General features: G+C 44.6%; 1 protein-coding gene across 2 annotated transcripts; it reads left to right on the top strand.

Moving 5' to 3' along the window:
• Positions 1–5,900: 5,900 nt before the first annotated feature.
• Positions 5,901–19,181, top strand: LOC120044220 (creatine kinase S-type, mitochondrial-like). 2 transcript variants are annotated; one of them, XM_038988822.1, is made up of 9 exons: positions 5,901–5,923; positions 11,939–12,137; positions 12,229–12,324; positions 12,414–12,635; positions 17,391–17,476; positions 18,100–18,223; positions 18,553–18,687; positions 18,811–18,936; positions 19,065–19,181. In XM_038988822.1, the coding sequence occupies exons 2-9, from the start codon at positions 11,976–11,978 to the stop codon at positions 19,179–19,181; spliced, it is 1,068 nt and encodes a 355-aa protein (XP_038844750.1). In that variant the 5' UTR covers positions 5,901–5,923; positions 11,939–11,975. The 2 variants fall into 2 exon arrangements, with proteins under 2 accessions (XP_038844750.1, XP_038844749.1); XM_038988821.1 differs by lacking the exon at positions 5,901–5,923 and adding an exon at positions 11,111–11,259.

Raw genomic sequence — 19,181 nt, 5'->3', positions numbered from 1 at the left:
GGCGGAATAGATCAGGATATCATCAATATACACCACCACACCCTGCCCGTGCAGGTCCCTGAGAATCTCGTCTACAAAGGATTGAAAGACGGCTGGAGCATTCTTTAACCCATACGGCATGACGAGGTACTCATAATGGCCAGATGTGGTACTAAACGCAGTTTTCCACTCGTCTCTATCCCGAATACGCACCAGATTATACACGCTCCTGAGGTCCAGTTTCGTGAAAAAACGCGCTCCGTGAAATGATTCCACCGCTGTAGCGATGAGAGGTAGCGGGTAACTAAACCCCACTGTGATGGAATTGAGACCTCGATAATCAATGCACAGACGCAGACCTCCCTCCTTTTTTTTCACAAAAAAGAAACTCGAGGAGACGGGTGACGTGGAGGGCCGAATGTACCCCTGTCCCAGAGATTCCGTGACATATGTCTCCATAGCCAACGTCTCCTCCTGTGACAATGGGTACACGTGACTCCTGGGAAGTGCAGTGTTTACCTGGAGGTTTTTTGGTCGCCCTCTTCTTACAGAAAGCGATAGCCAAATCGGCATACTCAGAGGGAATGCGCACAGTGGAAACCTGGTCTGGACTCTCCACCGACATGGCACCGATGGAAACTCCCATACACCTACCTGAACACTCCTCTGACCACCCCTGGAGAGCCCCCTGTTTCCATGAAATCCTGGGATTGTGACTGGCCAGCCAGGGAACCCCCAGCACCACTGGAAACGCAGGTGAATCGATAAGGAAGAGACTAATCCGCTCCCTATGATCCCCCTGCGTTACCATGTCCAGTGGAACCGTGGCCTCCCTGACCAGCCCTGACTCTAATGGTCGGCTATCTAAGGAGTGCACGGGGAAGGGGGGATCTATCGGCACCAGCGGAATCCCCAGCTTACGGGCGAGTCCGCGATCCATAAAGTTCCTAGCTGCTGTCACACCCTGGCCTTTGTTATATTGATTTTCTTTATTAGTTTAGTTAGGTCAGGGTGTGACATGGGGGATGTTTGTGTGTTTTGTCTAGTTTAGGGTGTGTGTATTGTTTAGGGGGTTTTGTAGAATGTATGGGGTTGTGTTCAGTGTAGGTGTTTAGGAAAGTCTATGGTTGCCTGGTTTGGTTCTCAATCAGAGACAGCTGTTTATTGTTGTCTCTGATTGGGAGCCATATTTAAGGCAGCCATAGGCTTTAGGTGTTTGTGGGTAATTGTCTATGTCTATGTTGCATGTGTGCACTTAGTTCGTTTTAGCTTCACGATCGTTTGTTATTTTGTTCGTTTAGTAAGTGTTTGTTTTTCTTCATTAAAAGAAGATGTCTTTTTTCCACGCTGCGCCTTGGTCCACTCATTCGTCTTATAACGATCGTGACAGAATTACCCACCTGCCCAGGACCAAGCAGCGTGATAAGCAGCAACAGGAGCAGCGCATACAGGATTCTTGGACTTGGGAGGAGATACTGGATGGAAAGGGACCTTGGGCACAACCGGGAGAATATCGCCTCCCTCGTGAAGAGCTGGAGGCAGCTAAAGCCGAGAGGAGGCGATATGAGGAGGCAGCACGGAAGCAAGGCTGGAAGCCCGTGAGTAAAACCCAAAAATGTATTGGGGGGGGCTACAAGTGAGTGTGGCGAAGTCAGGTAGGAGACCTGCGCCAACTCCCTATGCTTACCATGGAGTGCGAGAGTACGGGCAGACACCGTGTTATGCGGTAGAGCGCATGGTGTCTCCTGTACGTGTGCATAGCCCGGTGCGGGTTATTCCACCTCCCCGCACTGGCAGGGCTAGATTGAGTATTGAGCCAGGTGCCATGAAGCCGGCTCAACGCGTCTGGTCTCCAGTGCGTCTCCTCGGGCCGGCATACATGGCACCAGCCTTACGCATGGTGTCCCCGGTTCGCCTACACAGCCCAGTGCGGGTTATTCCACCTCCCCGCATTGGTCGGGCGACGGGGAGCATACAACCAGGTAAGGTTGGGCAGGCTCAGTGCTCAAGGGAGCCAGTACGCCTGCATGGTCCGGTATATCCGGCGCCACCTCCCCGCCCCAGCCCAGTACCACCAGTGCCAACACCACGCACCAGGCTTCCAGTGTGTCTCCAGAGCCCTGTTCCTCCTCCACGCACTCGCCCTATGGTGCGTGTCTCCAGCCCGGTACCACCAGTTCCGGCACCACGCACCAAGCCTCCTGTGCGTCTCCAGAGTCCTGTGCGTCCTGTTGCTGCTCCCCACACTAGCCTTGAGGTGCGTGTCCTCAGCCCGGTACCTCCAGTTCCGGTACCACGCACCAGGCCTACTGTGCGCCTCAGCCGGCCAGAGTCTGCCGTCTGCCCAGTGCCGCCTGCACTGTCCGTCTGCCCAGAGCCGTCAGAGCTGCCCGTCTGCCCAGAGCCGTCAGAGCCGCCCGTCTGCCCAGAGCCGTCAGAGCCGCCGTCTGCCCAGAGCCGTCAGAGCCGCCCGTCTGCCCAGAGCCGTCAGAGCCGCCCGTCTGCCCAGAGCCGTCAGAGCCGCCCGTCTGTCCCGAGCCGCTAGAGCCGTCTGCCAGACAGGATCAGCCAGAGCCGTCCGCCAGACAGGATCAGCCAGAGCCGTCCGCCAGACAGGATCAGCCAGAGCCGTCCGCCAGACAGGATCAGCCAGAGCCGTCCGCCAGACAGGACCAGCCAGAGCCGTCAGCCAGCCAGGACCAGCCAGAGCCGTCAGCCAGCCAGGATCCGCCAGAGCCGTCAGCCAGCCAGGATCCGCCAGAGCCGTCAGCCAGCCAGGATCCGCCAGAGCCGTCCGCCAGACAGGATCAGCCAGAGCCGTCCGCCAGACAGGATCAGCCAGAGCCGTCCGCCAGACAGGACCAGCCAGAGCCGTCAGCCAGCCAGGACCAGCCAGAGCCGTCAGCCAGCCAGGATCCGCCAGAGCCGTCAGCCAGCCAGGATCCGCCAGAGCCGTCAGCCAGCCAGGATCCGCCAGAGCCGTCAGCCAACCAGGATCCGCCAGAGCCGTCAGCCAGCCAGGATCCGCCAGAGCCGTCAGTCAGCCAGGATCCGCCAGAGCCGTCAGTCAGCCAGGATCCGCCAGAGCCGTCAGTCAGCCAGGATCCGCCAGAGCCGTCTGCCAGTCATGAGCTGCCCCTCAGTCATGAGCTGCCCCTCAGTCATGAGCTGCCCCTCAGTCCGGAGCTGCCCCTCAGTCATGAGCTGCCCCTCAGTCCGGAGCTGCCCCTCAGTCCGGAGCTGCCCCTCAGTCCGGAGCTGCCCCTCAGTCCGGAGCTGCCCCTCCGTCCAGTGGCGGCCTCTGGGATGGTATTCAGTCCGGGACTCGCCGTTCCAGAGGCGCCACCAAAGCGGGTAGTGACTATGGTGGAGGGGGGTCCATGTCCCGCACCCGAGCCGCCGCCATAGGAAGGCCCACCCGGACCCTCCCCTTCTGTGTCAGGTTTTGCGGCCGGAGTCCGCACCTTTGGAGGGGGGTACTGTCACACCCTGGCCTTTGTTATATTGATTTTCTTTATTAGTTTAGTTAGGTCAGGGTGTGACATGGGGGATGTTTGTGTGTTTTGTCTAGTTTAGGGTGTGTGTATTGTTTAGGGGGTTTTGTAGAATGTATGGGGTTGTGTTCAGTGTAGGTGTTTAGGAAAGTCTATGGTTGCCTGGTTTGGTTCTCAATCAGAGACAGCTGTTTATTGTTGTCTCTGATTGGGAGCCATATTTAAGGCAGCCATAGGCTTTAGGTGTTTGTGGGTAATTGTCTATGTCTATGTTGCATGTGTGCACTTAGTTCGTTTTAGCTTCACGATCGTTTGTTATTTTGTTCGTTTAGTAAGTGTTTGTTTTTCTTCATTAAAAGAAGATGTCTTTTTTCCACGCTGCGCCTTGGCCAACTCATTCGTCTTATAATGATCGTGACAGCTGCACCTGAATCGACTAGCGCCTTATGCTGGAGAGAGGGAGAAAACTCAGATTTTTTTTTTTATACAAACACATGACCAACAGGGAGCTCTGGGTGAGTTTGATGCTGACTCACCTGGGCTGACCGAGAAGTGTTCTGCCTGCCCTCTCGACTCCCAGACGGGCTCCTCCAGCACCGGTCGGAAGTGTGCCCTCTCCGACCACAGCTGGTGCAGGAGGAGCCTCCTCCCCTGGTACCCCTCGATGCGGCCCCCCCTAACTCCATAGGTATGGGTGCGGGCTTCTGTAACGCACTTAGGCGTAGTGGGTGCGTAGTCAGGTGCAGGAAGCAGAAGGTACAGAACAATGTTTTATTCCAGCACAGAGGAAAAATGTTTACGCCAATACCGAGCGCACATAAAAGACCGGCCCAAAACCAGGACCCAACCAGTCCGGAGGAAAAACAAAGGGAAACGCACTACCACAAACACACACAGAGGAAAAATAAGCCCGCACAAAGAGCAGGCGGGCCTTCCCGGCTTAAATAGCCCAACTAAAAACCTAAACAAGAAACAGGTGTAACCAATAAGACAAAACCAAAAGGAAAGGGAAAAGGGATCGGCGGCAGCTAGTAGACCGGTGACGACGACCACCGAGCGCCGCCCGAACAGGAAGAGGAGCCACCTTCGGTGGGAGTCGTGACAATACCTGAATGCTTATCTGCATGCTTTAGTGTCTAGCAAGCCAAGGCCACGGGACTTGGTGTATGTAGGAGCAATTTATTTTAGTGAATAGTGTGGTGAACATAATAAAGTGCCGACTGAGTGTAGATATCACAAACAACTCCTTTCGAGCAGTGTCTGTCTGTTATACGTTTGATCAATGGGTATGATGGTCAATCTGATCCCCAAGGTCCTCATAGGCTCACTCGGATATATAGAGTTGGAGGTCAAGAAACAAATATGAAACTAGGACATTAAAACACTGTCAGAATTCTTTCATCTACATCCATTCACATACAATATGTATTTTAAAGTATAAATACCCTTCTAAGACCACTGTCTTTCTGGATGTTTTAAAAGGTTTGCAAATAGTTATTTCTGCAAGTAATGTGAATTGAAAGGGATATGGTAATACCTATGTCATATGTAGGTATTACGTAGTTTCTACACTGGTATAATGAGTATAATGTGTGGTAGTTGCTCACCTCCCTGCTGAATTATGTAGAGCTGATTTGAGCCATTTTTTATTTTTTTTCATGATCTTTTGTGAAAAAACACATTTTCACGTAGACTTTGTGCTAGCAGTTTAAGAGAGAAAGAGAGCAAATAGCATAGGGACAGCCTGGTTGAAGTCCTAGTTTTTAATGGTCAGTGCCAGTAGATTGCAGAAGGGTTCACATACAGTTCAGAAGCAAATCATAATGTATACATTCAGCCCAAAAACAAAACATGTACCGTCCACTTCTTATATTAGTGCTTTTTTTGTGTTATCCACCCTCTGGTATCTTTCAATACTCATGCTAATGTACACTAACATTCAAAAGTTTACGGTCAATTTCCTTGTTTTTGAAATATAAGCACAATTGTGTCCATTAAAATAACATCAAATTGATCAGAAATACAGTGTAGACATTGTTAATGTTATAAATGACTATTGTAGCTGGAAACGGCAGATTTTTTATGGAATATCTACATAGGCGTACAGGGGCCCATTATCAGCAACCATCACTCCTGTGTTCCAATGGCACGTTGTGATAGCTAATCCAAGTTTATAATTTTAAAAGGCTAATTGATCATTAGAAAACCCTTTTGCAATTATGTTAGCACAGCTGAAAACTGTTGTCCTGATTAAAGAAGCAATAAAACTGGCCTTCTTTAGACTAGTTGAGTATCTGGAGCATCAGCATTTGTGGGTTTGATTACAGGCTCAAAATGGCCAGAAACAAATAAAAAAAATCTGAAACTCATCAGTCTATTCTTGTTCTGAGAAATGAAGGCTATTCCATACGAGAAATTGCCAATAAACTGAAGATCTCATACAATGCTGTGTACTACTGCCTTCACAGAACAGCGCAAACTGGCTCTAACCAGAATAGAAAGAGGAGTGAGAGGCCCCGGTGCACAACTGAGCAAGAGTACAAGTACATGAGAGTGTCTAGTTTGAGAAACAGACGCTTCACAAGTCCTCAACTGGCAGCTTCATTAAATAGAGTACTCCCAAAACATCAGTCTCAACGTCAACAGTGAAGAGACAACTCTGGGATGCTGGCTTTTTAGGTAGAGTTTCAAAGAAAAAGCCATATCTCTGTCTAGTGTCTGTTCTTTTGCCCATCTTAATCTTTTATTTTTATTGGCCAGTCTGAGATATGGCTTTTTCTTTGCAATTCTGCCTAGAAGGCCAGCATCCCGGAGTCGCCTCTTCACTGTTGAAAACAAGAACATTTCTAAGTGACCCCAAACTTTTGAACGGTAGTGTATGTTATGGTTCAATCTTAGTTTTCCTTATCTCCACTGTGGAATGTCCATGTTGATCCTCTTGGTCCATCCACCTGTCTTTGTTAGTCAGGCCTGACCCCTTCATCCCGTAGTTTATTCCAGTTATCTATTTTAAAATGACTGAAGATGCAGAAGTTTATGCCAGGCCCCTTCTAATAGGGTATAACAGACTGGTTAGAACTTTGACCACACGTCCTCTAGACGGACTACATGCTCTCTATCAAATCAAAACTGGATTTTTTACTCAAAACAAAAGTTGTAAAAGTATGCTAGACATTTATAGAATAAATCATATCTAGTTTGATGTTTCTGTGACAAACAGTGAATAAGTTATTGATTTATACAGTTTAAAATGGCATTTGATAGATTTTATGTATTTCTATCAAGTCAAAACTGGAATATTACTCAAAATAAAGGTTGTAAAAGTATGCTAGACTAGAATAAATTTATTTCGTTTGATGTTTCTGTGACAAACTGTTAATTAGTTATTGATTTATACTGCTTTAAAAGGCATTTTATAGATTTGATGTATTTCCATCAAGTTAAAACTGGAATTTCTACTCAAAACAAAGGTTGTAAAAATATGCTAGACATTTATAGAATAAATCATATCTAGTTTGATCATTCTGTGACAAATGGTGAATTAGTTATTGATTTTTACATTTTTAAATGGCTTTTGGCGAATGTCTGTTGAATGTCTGATGAATGTTTGTTGAATGTCTGTTGAATGTCCGAATGTGTGAATATAAAACCAATTTTACCTCGGTCTGACGATTGCATCCAAAACATTGGCTCATCAAGACCTGTGAGATGCTGATCGGCAAACTCCCGCTGAAAAGTGTCCATTGCCAAAACCTGATGGTGGATAGCACTTAGATGTGCACCGGAATGGCATGTGTTCGCCTTTTTAATGTAGGTCTTAAATACTAGCAAAAATCTTATGAAATGTGTTTTGTTAATCTATATCTGATGAGCCAGTCTGTACTTTCTGCAAAAGTCCCACCCGTCTCTAAAAACACACGCTGCAAAACGCAGGGTCTTCCAACAGAGTATGGTCAGCCATCTGCATTTCACGGTAAGGTCTACTACACCTGTTGTATTCGGTGCATTTGACAAATAAAAATCATATTTTGATCTCTCATTCGACTTCCCATTATCTCTGTCTTTTATAGTAGCCTATTTCAACAATGGTTTCACTTTCACACGTGCCTCTAATTGATCAAATCCCTCTATGTTATATGCATTAGTATCTAACAGATGCACTGACGTGATAAAAGTATATGATATAGCCTGTCAATATATGTTTCATGAATTCACAATGGTGTGTGTGTGTGGAGAGGGGGGTTACCTCTAGTAAAGATTAAGGAAAGATCAAGGTCAACACAGACAGCAGAGCAAGGACCGTCCAAGGTGTTGCACGAGGAATAAAAATACGATTGGTCAGCAGCACAGGTTCTTATCTCCCCATTGGCCCACAGCGTAAATTCTGAATTTTTAATTGGTTTAAAGCACAGGTCCTAATCCCACATTAGTGGGCGGAGTGTGGGATGAGAAATAGAGAAAAAGACTCCTGAAAGAGGATTCTATAGCAGGGAGGGATACCGGTAGTGAAACAGGTACTGTACTCTCTATGTTTCCTCTCTCTATAGCTCTCCTCTATCTCTCATTCATTCTGGAAGGGGGGATATTAACAAACTGTTTTAAATTAGATACTTGATACGTTTTAAAATGGTAGATGAAGCCAAGTAGTTGTTCTAAATGACTGGTGAAATCTAAATGACTTTGGTGAGAGCCCCTCCCTCCCACCTTGAGAACTACAGACGGACTTGAAGTTAAAGTTTCCTTCTGCATATTTTAATAAGATTTTGCTGATGTAGTCACTATCATTGTAAGACTGACATGTTTGATGGACAGAACAGGAGCCTTTTGGTGTTGGAATGTAGACTGGTCTACATAGTCTTGTCCAGGGCTCTCCAACCCTGTTCCTGGAGAGCCATCCTCCTGTAGGTTTTCGCTCCAACCCTGTTCCTGGAGAGCTATCCTGTAGGTTTTTGCTCCAACCCTGTTCCTGGAGAGCTACCCTCCTGTAGGTTTTCGCTCCAACCCTGTTCCTGGAGAGCTATCCTGTAGGTTTTCGCTCCAACCCTGTTCCTGGAGAGCTACCCTCCTGTAGGTTTTCGCTCCAACCCCAGTTGTAACTAACTTGATTCATTTTATCAACCAGCTAATTATCTAACCAGATGCGCTAGATTAGGGTTGGAATGAAAACCTACAGAATGGTAGGTAGCTCTCCAGGAACAGGGTTGGAATGAAAACCTACAGAATGGTAGGTAGCTCTCCAGGAACAGGGTTGGAATGAAAACCTACAGAATGGTAGGTAGCTCTCCAGGAACAGGGTTGGAGAGCCCTGGTCTAGTCTGATGTTCTAAAGGACAGCAGGGCATGTTCATAGTGATACTTAATCCTTATATACATTATTAACTGTCAGTAACTGCTTCATGACTCGAGATAATGCATCATTTTGAGAGCTTTACAAAGAAGTAGTATTATGTCTGTTAACTACATCCCCACATATTAAATACTCAAGCAGTGTGACAGTGGTTTTTATGTTTGTTTTTTAAGTTTTTAAAATTTATTTATTACAAAAAACACAAGGAAGGGGTAACATAAAAGTATTAGAACATGAAGGACAAACAATACAGCATCAAGACACTATCAAACATGTATCAGTCTTTCCGCAACAGAGCCATCCTTATGTGTGAGGGTGTGTGTGCATGATAGTGATATAAAATATATGTCATAGTTTCCTTTTTCATGATCACAATCTAGTGAAACCCAAACCCTCCAAGATCCCCCCACAGTTCCCCAATAGCTGTCCCTCAACCATTCGAGACCCCTCCCACAGTCCCCCCCGGAATATAAAAAAAAAAAAAAATATTAATTAAATTAAGTGTGACAGTGTTAACACTCCTCTCCGTATGGCTAGTAGGGATGAAAGTTGATGAAAACTCAATACTGATCTAAGGTCAGTTTTACGTTTCTCCCCCTGATGGTTAGGATTGGGGGAGGATAATGAACTGATCCTAGATCTGTAGTAATCCTGGCTTTAAAGCATACAATCCAATGTGACTGACTGATGGCTGCCTTTAAACCACCATATAGGCCTGTCATACCAGAAAGTTGCTGTTTCTGACATAACCTTATCACTGATTCACTGGTCTTTGCTGTCGGGGCTGTAGCCCCCCTTTCTCTTCCTACGTCTCTGTGTTCATCTTTTCCACCTCTTATTTTCCATCTCTCCCTCATCTCTCTCTTTCTGTCTCACTTATCTCTCGATCTCTTTCTCTGTCTCTCTGTAACTCTCTGTATCTCTTTCTCGCTGTGTGTGTGTCTCTCTCTTTCCTCCTTTCCCCTCCCCCTGTCTTTGTCTTGGCCTGTGTCCTGTCTTGAGAGACTGTGGCCGGTTCAGAATGTCAGAGCAGAACAGAACACGAGGCCTGTGGTGTTTTGATTCCAGAAAGAGCGGTCTTGGCATTAGACCCATCTGGCACTGTTTCTCTCCTCCAGATTTCTATACATAATAATTTATTTGCAGTGCTGACAGCCTCCTCCATTCTGACTCCTCAGCCACCTAGTGTGTTCTAGTCTCGCTGTATCAAGGAAAACACAGCCACAACTTTGAGGTCAATAGAGTTGAAATGACCCAGAGATGTTACCTTGTGTTCAGACACTGATATGCATGTAGGTTTCCTTAAATGGATCATAGAGCAGAGAGGGTGGATCATTTGCTTTGCAGCTAACTGATGATCTGATGGAATAGTACTTTTCCTGTATTCTTAATGAAGACCAATCGCATGGAACTAAGTCAACTGACGACTGCAGATCATGATGTAATAGATGTGTAGAATGATAATCAAGAAAGGAAGTCAATCCCAGCTTTTGTTTCCGCTCTGACAGGGATTAGTGAATAGACCTCTACTAGACCTCTACAGACCTATATACAGTAGACCTCTCTATTTTAAGACAGCTTTCCCTCTCTCTCTGTCCTCTGCACTGCGGTGAAGGACAAGTCAGTGAGAACAAGCTTTCACCTTTAGATTTTAGTCACAGGAGATACTGAGAGGAATAACTTGTTCGGGCAGGGGCAAAACCAAATGTAATTTTATCTTGGTGACCTAAGATCAGTGTATAGGGGCATCTTCATCCTACCTACTCCTCCTTGATGGTGGCGGCCAGATTGTGCTTGCTAAGAGGCCATCCTGTGAGGCCAGTTTAGGAGACTGAGCTTAATCAGCCATCTGCTGATACTCCCGTCTCATACTGTAAGCTCGTTATCAACGACCTACATCTACTCTATAAGATATAAAACGTACAAAAATTGACTTGTTACGATACAATTGAATACAGTACAATCAACCAACTGGAAGTGCATTGTAACTCAACTGAGGACATGGAGTAAGTTTGAGCTGCAGCATCCACAGTCTGTATTTGATAGACAAAAGGTAGTGGCCAAAGGGTTAAAGGTAGGAAGTGTATTGTTCTTTAGGAGGAGATTCTTCCCACAGCTCACCTGATGTGAAGGACATACACACAAAGAAACTAATGCATAGATAAATACATGTTTAAGAATTTTTAAGAAGTTAAACCTTTGAAATGTGTACATTTTATCTTATCTCTCTTCTTCCCTAATTCCTCTCTCTCCCCCAGTTGACCTGATTCTGACCTCTGAACTGTCCAAGATGGCGACCTCCTTCACAAGAATGATGTCCGGCCGTAACACGGCCGTGCTGTTGGCCAGCCTGGGAGCAGGCACCATGGCAACCGGCTACCTGATGACCGACAGCAACATCCTGTCCGCTGAGGAGAGGAGGAAGCTCTATCCACCCAGGTAGGACTACAAACAACATGGCCTCTAATGGACTGTGAACTACACATAGGATGGCCGTATACAGACGACCTACACAGGTTGGAGAAATCATTTGGAATACAGGTGTTGGGCCTAGGATAGCTGCATCTATTGAATAGGAACAACTATAATCTGACACCCAGTGTGCAGTCAGTCCAAATGTAAGTCTAAGGTAGAGGGGCGGGGAATGAAACCTTAGTAGATACAAGTGTTGCCAGTCACCTCCTTTGCCCTTTCTGACATTCACATTTAGTAAACACACACGCACGCACGCACGCACGCACGCACGCACGCACGCACGCACGCACGCACGCACGCACGCACGCACGCACGCACGCACGCACGCACGCACGCACGCAGGGACAGGAGCCAAGAGGAGACCAGATCAGGAACTAAGGCTTGAGCCACAGATTAGACAGATCACCAACACTCTAAAATAACTTCCTCTACTTGTCTCAATCAAGCAACCAATCAATCAATCAACCAATCAATATGTACCTGTCCAAAAAAACGACATCCACATTACATCTAAAACCACAGCCCTCTTGGCAAGGGGTGTGTCCATAATCAAACCCTATTTGAAATGTCCTTCACAGTGCACAGCTTTTGATCTTTTCTTCTCTATGGTTCGAATGAAAACTACTTTTCCCATCATCCCCAGCGCTGACTATCCTGACCTGAGGAGGCACAATAACTGCATGGCGCACGCCCTGACCCCTGCTATCTACGGCAAGCTGAGAGACAAGGTGACCCCTAACAACTGGAGCCTGGACCAGTGCATCCAGACCGGAGTGGACAACCCTGGCCACCCCTTCATCAAGACTGTCGGCATGGTGGCTGGGGACGAGGAGAGCTACGAGGTACTGTATGTGTGCGTGAGTTTGTGTGTGTTTTTCTATATTTTGAAGGAGGTATCTCCTTTTGGTTAACTGTTCATCCTGTCCTCTGCAGGTGTTTGCTGATATCTTTGACCCCGTCATCAAAGACCGACACAATGGCTACGACCCCAAAACAATGAAACACCCCACTGATCTGGACGCGTTCAAGGTAACACACACACACCTCCAGTAACCTATACACACTACATGAGATAGTCCATTATTCTCCGATGTAATGATAACCCTCCTTCTCCTCAGATCACCAACGGTATGTTTGATGAGAAATACGTTCTGTCGTCTCGCGTGCGTACAGGCCGTAGTATCCGCGGTCTGAGCCTGCCCCCGTGCTGCTCCCGCTCGGAGCGCCGTGAGGTAGAGCGTGTGACTGTCCAGGCCCTGGCCGGCCTGAAGGGTGATCTGGCCGGACGTTACTACAGCCTGGGAGACATGACGGAGAAGGAGCAGCAGCAGCTTATTGATGTGAGACACTCAGAGGACATCTATCTATCTATCTATCTAATGTACCTATCTATCTATCTATCTATCTATCTATCTATCTATCTATCTATCTATCTATCTATCTATCTATCTATCTATCTATCTATCTATCTATCTATCTATCTATCTATCTATCTATCTATCTATCTATCTATCTATCTATCTATCTATCTATCTATCTATCTATCTATCTAATGTACCTATCTATCTATCTATCTATCTATCTATCTATCTATCTATCTATCTATCTATCTATCTATCTATCTATCTATCTATCTATCTATCTATCTATCTATCTATCTATCTATCTATCTATCTATCTATCTATCTATCTATCTATCTATCTATCTATCTATCTATCTATCTATCTATCTAATGTACCTATCTATCTATCTATCTATCTATCTATCTATCTATCTATCTATCTATCTATCTATCTATCTATCTATCTATCTATCTATCTATCTATCTATCTATCTATCTATCTATCTATCTATCTATCTATCTATCTATCTATCTATCTATCTATCTATCTATCTATCTATCTATCTATCTATCTATCTATCTATCTATCTATCTATCTATTCAATTCAATTCAATTCAAGGGGCTTTATTGGCATGGGAAACATGTGTTAACATTGCCAAAGCAAGTGAGGTAGATATTATACAAAAGTGAAATAAACAATACAAATTAACAGTAAACATTACACATACAGAAGTTTCAAAACAATAAAGACATTACAAATGTTATATTATATATATACAGTGTTGTAACAATGTACAAATGGTTAAAGCACACAAGTTAAAATAAATAAGCATAAATATGGGTTGTATTTACAATGGTGTTTGTTCTTCACTGGTTGCCCTTTTCTTGTGGCAACAGGTCACAAATCTTGCTGCTGTGATGGCACACTGTGGAATTTCTCCCAGTAGATATGGGAGTTTATCAAAATTGGATTTGTTTTCAAATTCTTTGTGGATCTGTGTAATCTGAGGGAAATATGTCTCTCTAATATGGTCATACATTGGGCAGGAGGTTAGGAAGTGCAGCTCAGTTTCCACCTCATTTTGTGGGCAGTGTGCACATAGCCTGTCTTCTCTTGAGAGCCATGTCTGCCTACGGCGGCCTTTCTCAATAGCAAGGCTATGCTCACTGAGTCTGTACATAGTCAAAGCTTTCCTTAAGTTTGGGTCAGTCACAGTGGTCAGGTATTCTGCCACTGTGTACTCTCTGTTTAGGGCCAAATAGCATTCTAGTTTGCTCTGTTTTTTTGTTAATTCTTTCCAATGTGTCAAGTAATTATCTTTTTGTTTTCTCATGATTTGGTTGGGTCTAATTGTGCTGTTGTCCTGGGGCTCTGTGGGGTGTGTTTGTGTTTGTGAACAGAGCCCTAGGACCAGCTTGCTTAGGGGACTCTTCTCCAGGTTCATCTCTCTGTAGGTGATGGCTTTGTTATGGAAGGTTTGGGAATCGCTTCCTTTTAGGTGGTTGTAGAATTTAACGGCTCTTTTCTGGATTTTGATAATTAGTGGGTATCGGCCTAATTCTGCTCTGCATGCATTATTTGGTGTTCTACGTTGTACACGGAGGATATTTTTGCAGAATTCTGCATGCAGAGTCTCAATTTGGTGTTTGTCCCATTTTGTGAAATCTTGGTTGGTGAGCGGACCCCAGACCTCACAACCATAAAGGGCAATGGGCTCTATGACTGATTCAAGTATTTTTAGCCAGATCCTAATTGGTATGTTGAAATTTATGTTCCTTTTGATGGCATAGAAGGCCCTTCTTGCCTTGTCTCTCAGATCGTTCACAGCTTTGTGGAAGTTACCTGTGGTGCTGATGTTTAGGCCGAGGTATGTATAGTTTTTTGTGTGCTCTAGGGCAACGGTGTCTAGATGGAATTTGTGGTCCTGGTGACTGGACCTTTTTTGGAACACCATTATTTTGGTCTTACTGAGATTTACTGTCAGGGCCCAGGTCTGACAGAATCTGTGCAGAAGATCTAGGTGCTGCTGTAGGCCCTCCTTGGTTGGTGACAGAAGCACCAGATCATCAGCAAACAGTAGACATTTGACTTCGGATTCTAGTAGGGTGAGACCGGGTGCTGCAGACTGTTCTAGTGCCCGCGCCAATTCGTTGATATATATGTTGAAGAGGGTGGGGCTTAAGCTGCATCCCTGTCTCACCCCACGACCCTGTGTGAAGAAATGTGTGTGTTTTTTGCCAATTTTAACCGCACACTTGTTGTTTGTGTACATGGATTTTATAATGTCGTATGTTTTACCCCCAACACCACTTTCCATCAATTTGTATAGCAGACCCTCATGCCAAATTGAGTCGAAGGCTTTTTTGAAATCAACAAAGCATGAGAAGACTTTGCCTTTGTTTTGGTTTGTTTGGTTGTCAATTAGGGTGTGTAGGGTGAATACATGGTCTGTTGTACGGTAATTTGGTAAAAAGCCAATTTGACATTTGCTCAGTACATTGTTTTCATTGAGGAAATGTACGAGTCTGCTGTTAATGATAATGCAGAGGATTTTCCCAAGGTTACTGTTGACGCATATTCCACGGTAGTTATTGGGGTCAAATTTGTCTCCACTTTTGTGGATTGGGGTGATCAGTCCTTGGTTCCAAATATTGGGGAAGATGCCAGAGCTAAGGACGATGTTAAAGAGTTTTAGTATAGCCAATTGGAATTTGTTGTCTGTATATTTGATCATTTCATTAAGGATACCATCAACACCACAGGCCTTTTTGGGTTGGAGGGTTTTTATTTTGTCCTGTAACTCATTCAAGGTAATTGGAGAATCCAGTGGGTTCTGGTAGTCTTTAATAGTTGATTCTAGGATTTGTATTTGATCATGTATATGTTTTTGCTCTTTATTCTTTGTTATAGAGCCAAAAAGATTGGAGAAGTGGTTTACCCATACATCTCCATTTTGGATAGATAATTCTTCGTGTTGTTGTTTGTTTAGTGTTTTCCAATTTTCCCAGAATTGGTTAGAGTCTATGGAGTCTTCAATTATATTGAGCTGATTTCTGACGTGCTGTTCCTTCTTTTTCCGTAGTGTATTTCTGTATTGTTTTAGTGATTCACCATAGTGAAGGCGTAGACTCAGGTTTTTCGGGTCTCTATGTTTTTGGTTGGACAGGTTTCTCAATTTATTTCTTAGATTTTTGCATTCTTTATCAAACCATTTGTCATTGTTGTTCATTTTCTTCGGTTTTCTATTTGAGATTTTTAGATTTGATAGGGAAGCTGAGAGGTCAAATATACTGTTAAGATTTTCTACTGCCAAGTTTACACCTTCACTATTGCAGTGGAACATTTTACCCAGGAAGTTGTCTAAAAGGGATTGAATTTGCTGTTGCCTAATTGTTTTTTGGTAGGTTTCCAAACTGTATTCCTTCCATCTATAGCATTTCTTAATGTTACTCAGTTCCTTTGGCTTTGATGCCTCATGATTGAGTATTGCTCTGTTCAAGTAGACTGTGATTTTGCTGTGGTCTGATAGGGGTGTCAGTGGGCTGACTGTGAACGCTCTGAGAGACTCTGGGTTGAGGTCAGTGATAAAGTAGTCTACAGTGCTACTGCCAAGAGATGAGCTATAGGTGAACCTACCATAGGAGTCCCCTCGAAGCCTACCATTGACTATGTACTATCTATCTATCTATCTAATCTATCTATCTATCTATCTATCTATCTATCTATCTATCTATCTATCTATCTATCTATCTATCTATCTATCTATCTATCTATCTATCTATCTATCTATCTATCTATCTATCTATCTATCTATCTATCTAATGTATCTATCTAATGTATCTATCTATCTATCTATCTATCTATCTATCTATCTATCTATCTATCTATCTATCTATCTATCTATCTATCTATCTATCTATCTATCTATCTATCTATCTAATGTACCTATCTATCTTTCTATTTATCTATCTATCTATCTAATGTACCTATCTATCTATCTATCTATCTATCTATCTATCTATCTATCTATCTATCTATCTATCTATCTATCTATCTATCTATCTATCTATCTATCTATCTATCTATCTATCTATCTATCTATCTATCTATCTATCTATCTATCTATCTATCTATCTACCTATCTACCTATCTATCTATCTAATGTACCTATCTATCTTTCTGTCTGTGGGTCTGTCCATCTGTCTGTATCTCTCTCTCTCTCTGCATCCCCCTCTCTCTCTTCCTCTTTGTCTGTCTCTCTTCGCTTTTTATCCCAAAATGTACATACATGTATTATCATAATCTGACTGCATATGGGATTCCTCATATCCATGATAATGTCTACTTATATTGCCATGCTAATGGCAGGGATTGTTGTGACGATTATGCTGAAATAGTGCAATTGGAACCTGGACTGTAGTGACAGCATTGTTTCATGAGTTTTATTTGACCCGACTCATTTGAGGACATGGTTCTTAATTGCACTAATTTGTCTTCATTCCCCAGTGGTAGGCCTACCAATAATTTCAGGAAAGTTTAGCACAATGGAAAAAAGGGTCTTACCCAGTTAATCCACTCAGTCTAGACAGACTGGGGTGACTTTGCGTTTAATCCTAACGGCTAAGATTACGATTGGAAATAGAGGTAATCTTTGGGAGATCTTTGGAATCTTTGGGAGAGATTACACTAGTCTTGATCTTTAACTTTCAGTCTCATTAACCTTTGTCCTCTGAACCTCACGTTGCCTCAGGAGCATTTCCTGTTCGACAAGCCCGTCTCTCCTCTGCTGACCTCTGCCTTCATGGCCCGTGACTGGCCTGATGCCAGGGGCATCTGGTAAGACCAGAGTAGTAGAGAGCCAAACCATGTCCCCAAAACTACACTACCTGTAGAGAGACTTAGTACTAAGAAACTGGTAAAGCCAGAGTAGTAGAGAGCCCAACCCTGTCCCTGTAGCTTTAAAAGCCTGTAGCACTGTCTTGTATCGTAATAGCTGTAGAGATTGTACTATCGGTGAGTAGGGGCGTCTGGTAAGACCAGTAGAGAGCAGAACCATGTTTCCATAGCATTATGGCATTGGGAAAGGTCTCTTCCTCTGACTACTCTTCCTCCTCCTCCTCTCGTCCTCTTCTCCCCAAAGTGTCATTACATCAATGTCCTAGCCCTGAATTCCCATTTCCGTGACCACCTCCTTATCTTCCTCCTCTTCCTCTTCCCCTCCCTCTCCTCCTCCTTCTCTCTCCTCTCCCCTGTAGGACCACTTCCTGTTTGACAAGCCTGTCTCCCCCTTGTTGACGTGTGCCTTCATGCCCCGACGGCAGGGGCCTCTGGTAGGGTCTACAAGGCTCTCATCAGCAGAATCCTCTAACCAGCATGTGTGTGCTGTGATCACAGAAGTTGACAATCAATGCAACCAACAAATGTTTCTAGATTCTTAGGAATGTGTTCTTTCTCTCCAGGCACAACAATGAGAAGACCTTCTTGATCTGGGTCAATGAGGAGGACCACACCAGGGTCATCTCCATGGAGAAGGGAGGAAACATGAAGAGAGTGTTCGAGAGGTTCTGCAGAGGACTCCAACAGGTACTTTACATGTCACATCTTAGTGATTTAATGATGCTTGTCTATACACTCTTAAAAAAAGGATTCCAAAAGGGCTCTTCGGCTGTCCCTATAGGAGAACCCTTTTTGGTTCCAGGTAGAACCATTTTTGGTTCCAGGTAATATGGGAAAAGGTGAAAATGGTTCTACATGGAACCCAAAAGGGTTCTACCGGAACCAAAAAGGGTTATTTGAAGGGTTCTCCTATAAGGATAGCTGAAGAACCATTTTATGTTGTAGATAGCACCCTTTTGTCTATAATATACATGGACATGTACAGTAGATCATTAATGTGGCCTCCCATCCTCTAGGTGGAGAAGCTGATCCAGGAGAGAGGCTGGGAGTTCATGTGGAACGAGCGCCTGGGATACATCCTGACCTGCCCCTCTAACCTGGGTACTGGACTCAGGGCTGGAGTGCACATCAGACTGCCCAACCTCAGCAAGGTAACACACACGCTCTCTCTTTCTCTTTCCTTTTCCTCAAAGTTTGTACTTGGATTGTCGCTGTGCATTGACCCCTCTATCCCTAGACAAAGCATTTATTAAAGTTCTGTACTTACCATGCAGGACCCTCGCTTTGGTAAGATCCTGGACAACATGCGTCTGCAGAAGAGAGGGACAGGCGGAGTTGACTCAGCCACAACTGGAGACACCTTTGATATCTCCAACAACGACCGTCTGGGAAAATCTGAGGTAAAACTAGAACCGATATTCTATGAATGAATGAATAACTGAAGGAAACTGTAAACCATCTCTATCTGGACTAGAGATTAAACTCCCCTTGACCGCTGATAACTGTGTGTATCGGTGCGTGTGTATAGGTGGAGCTGGTCCAGTTGCTGGTTGATGGAGTCAACTATCTGATTGACTGTGAGAAGAAGCTGGAAAGGGGCCAGGACATCAAGGTCCCCTCCCCCATCACCCAGTTCAGAAAGTGA

The sequence above is a fragment of the Salvelinus namaycush genome, chromosome 3, assembly GCF_016432855.1.
Source record: "Salvelinus namaycush isolate Seneca chromosome 3, SaNama_1.0, whole genome shotgun sequence".
Taxonomy (NCBI): domain Eukaryota; kingdom Metazoa; phylum Chordata; class Actinopteri; order Salmoniformes; family Salmonidae; genus Salvelinus; species Salvelinus namaycush.
This window is presented reverse-complemented; position numbering and strand designations above follow the sequence as displayed.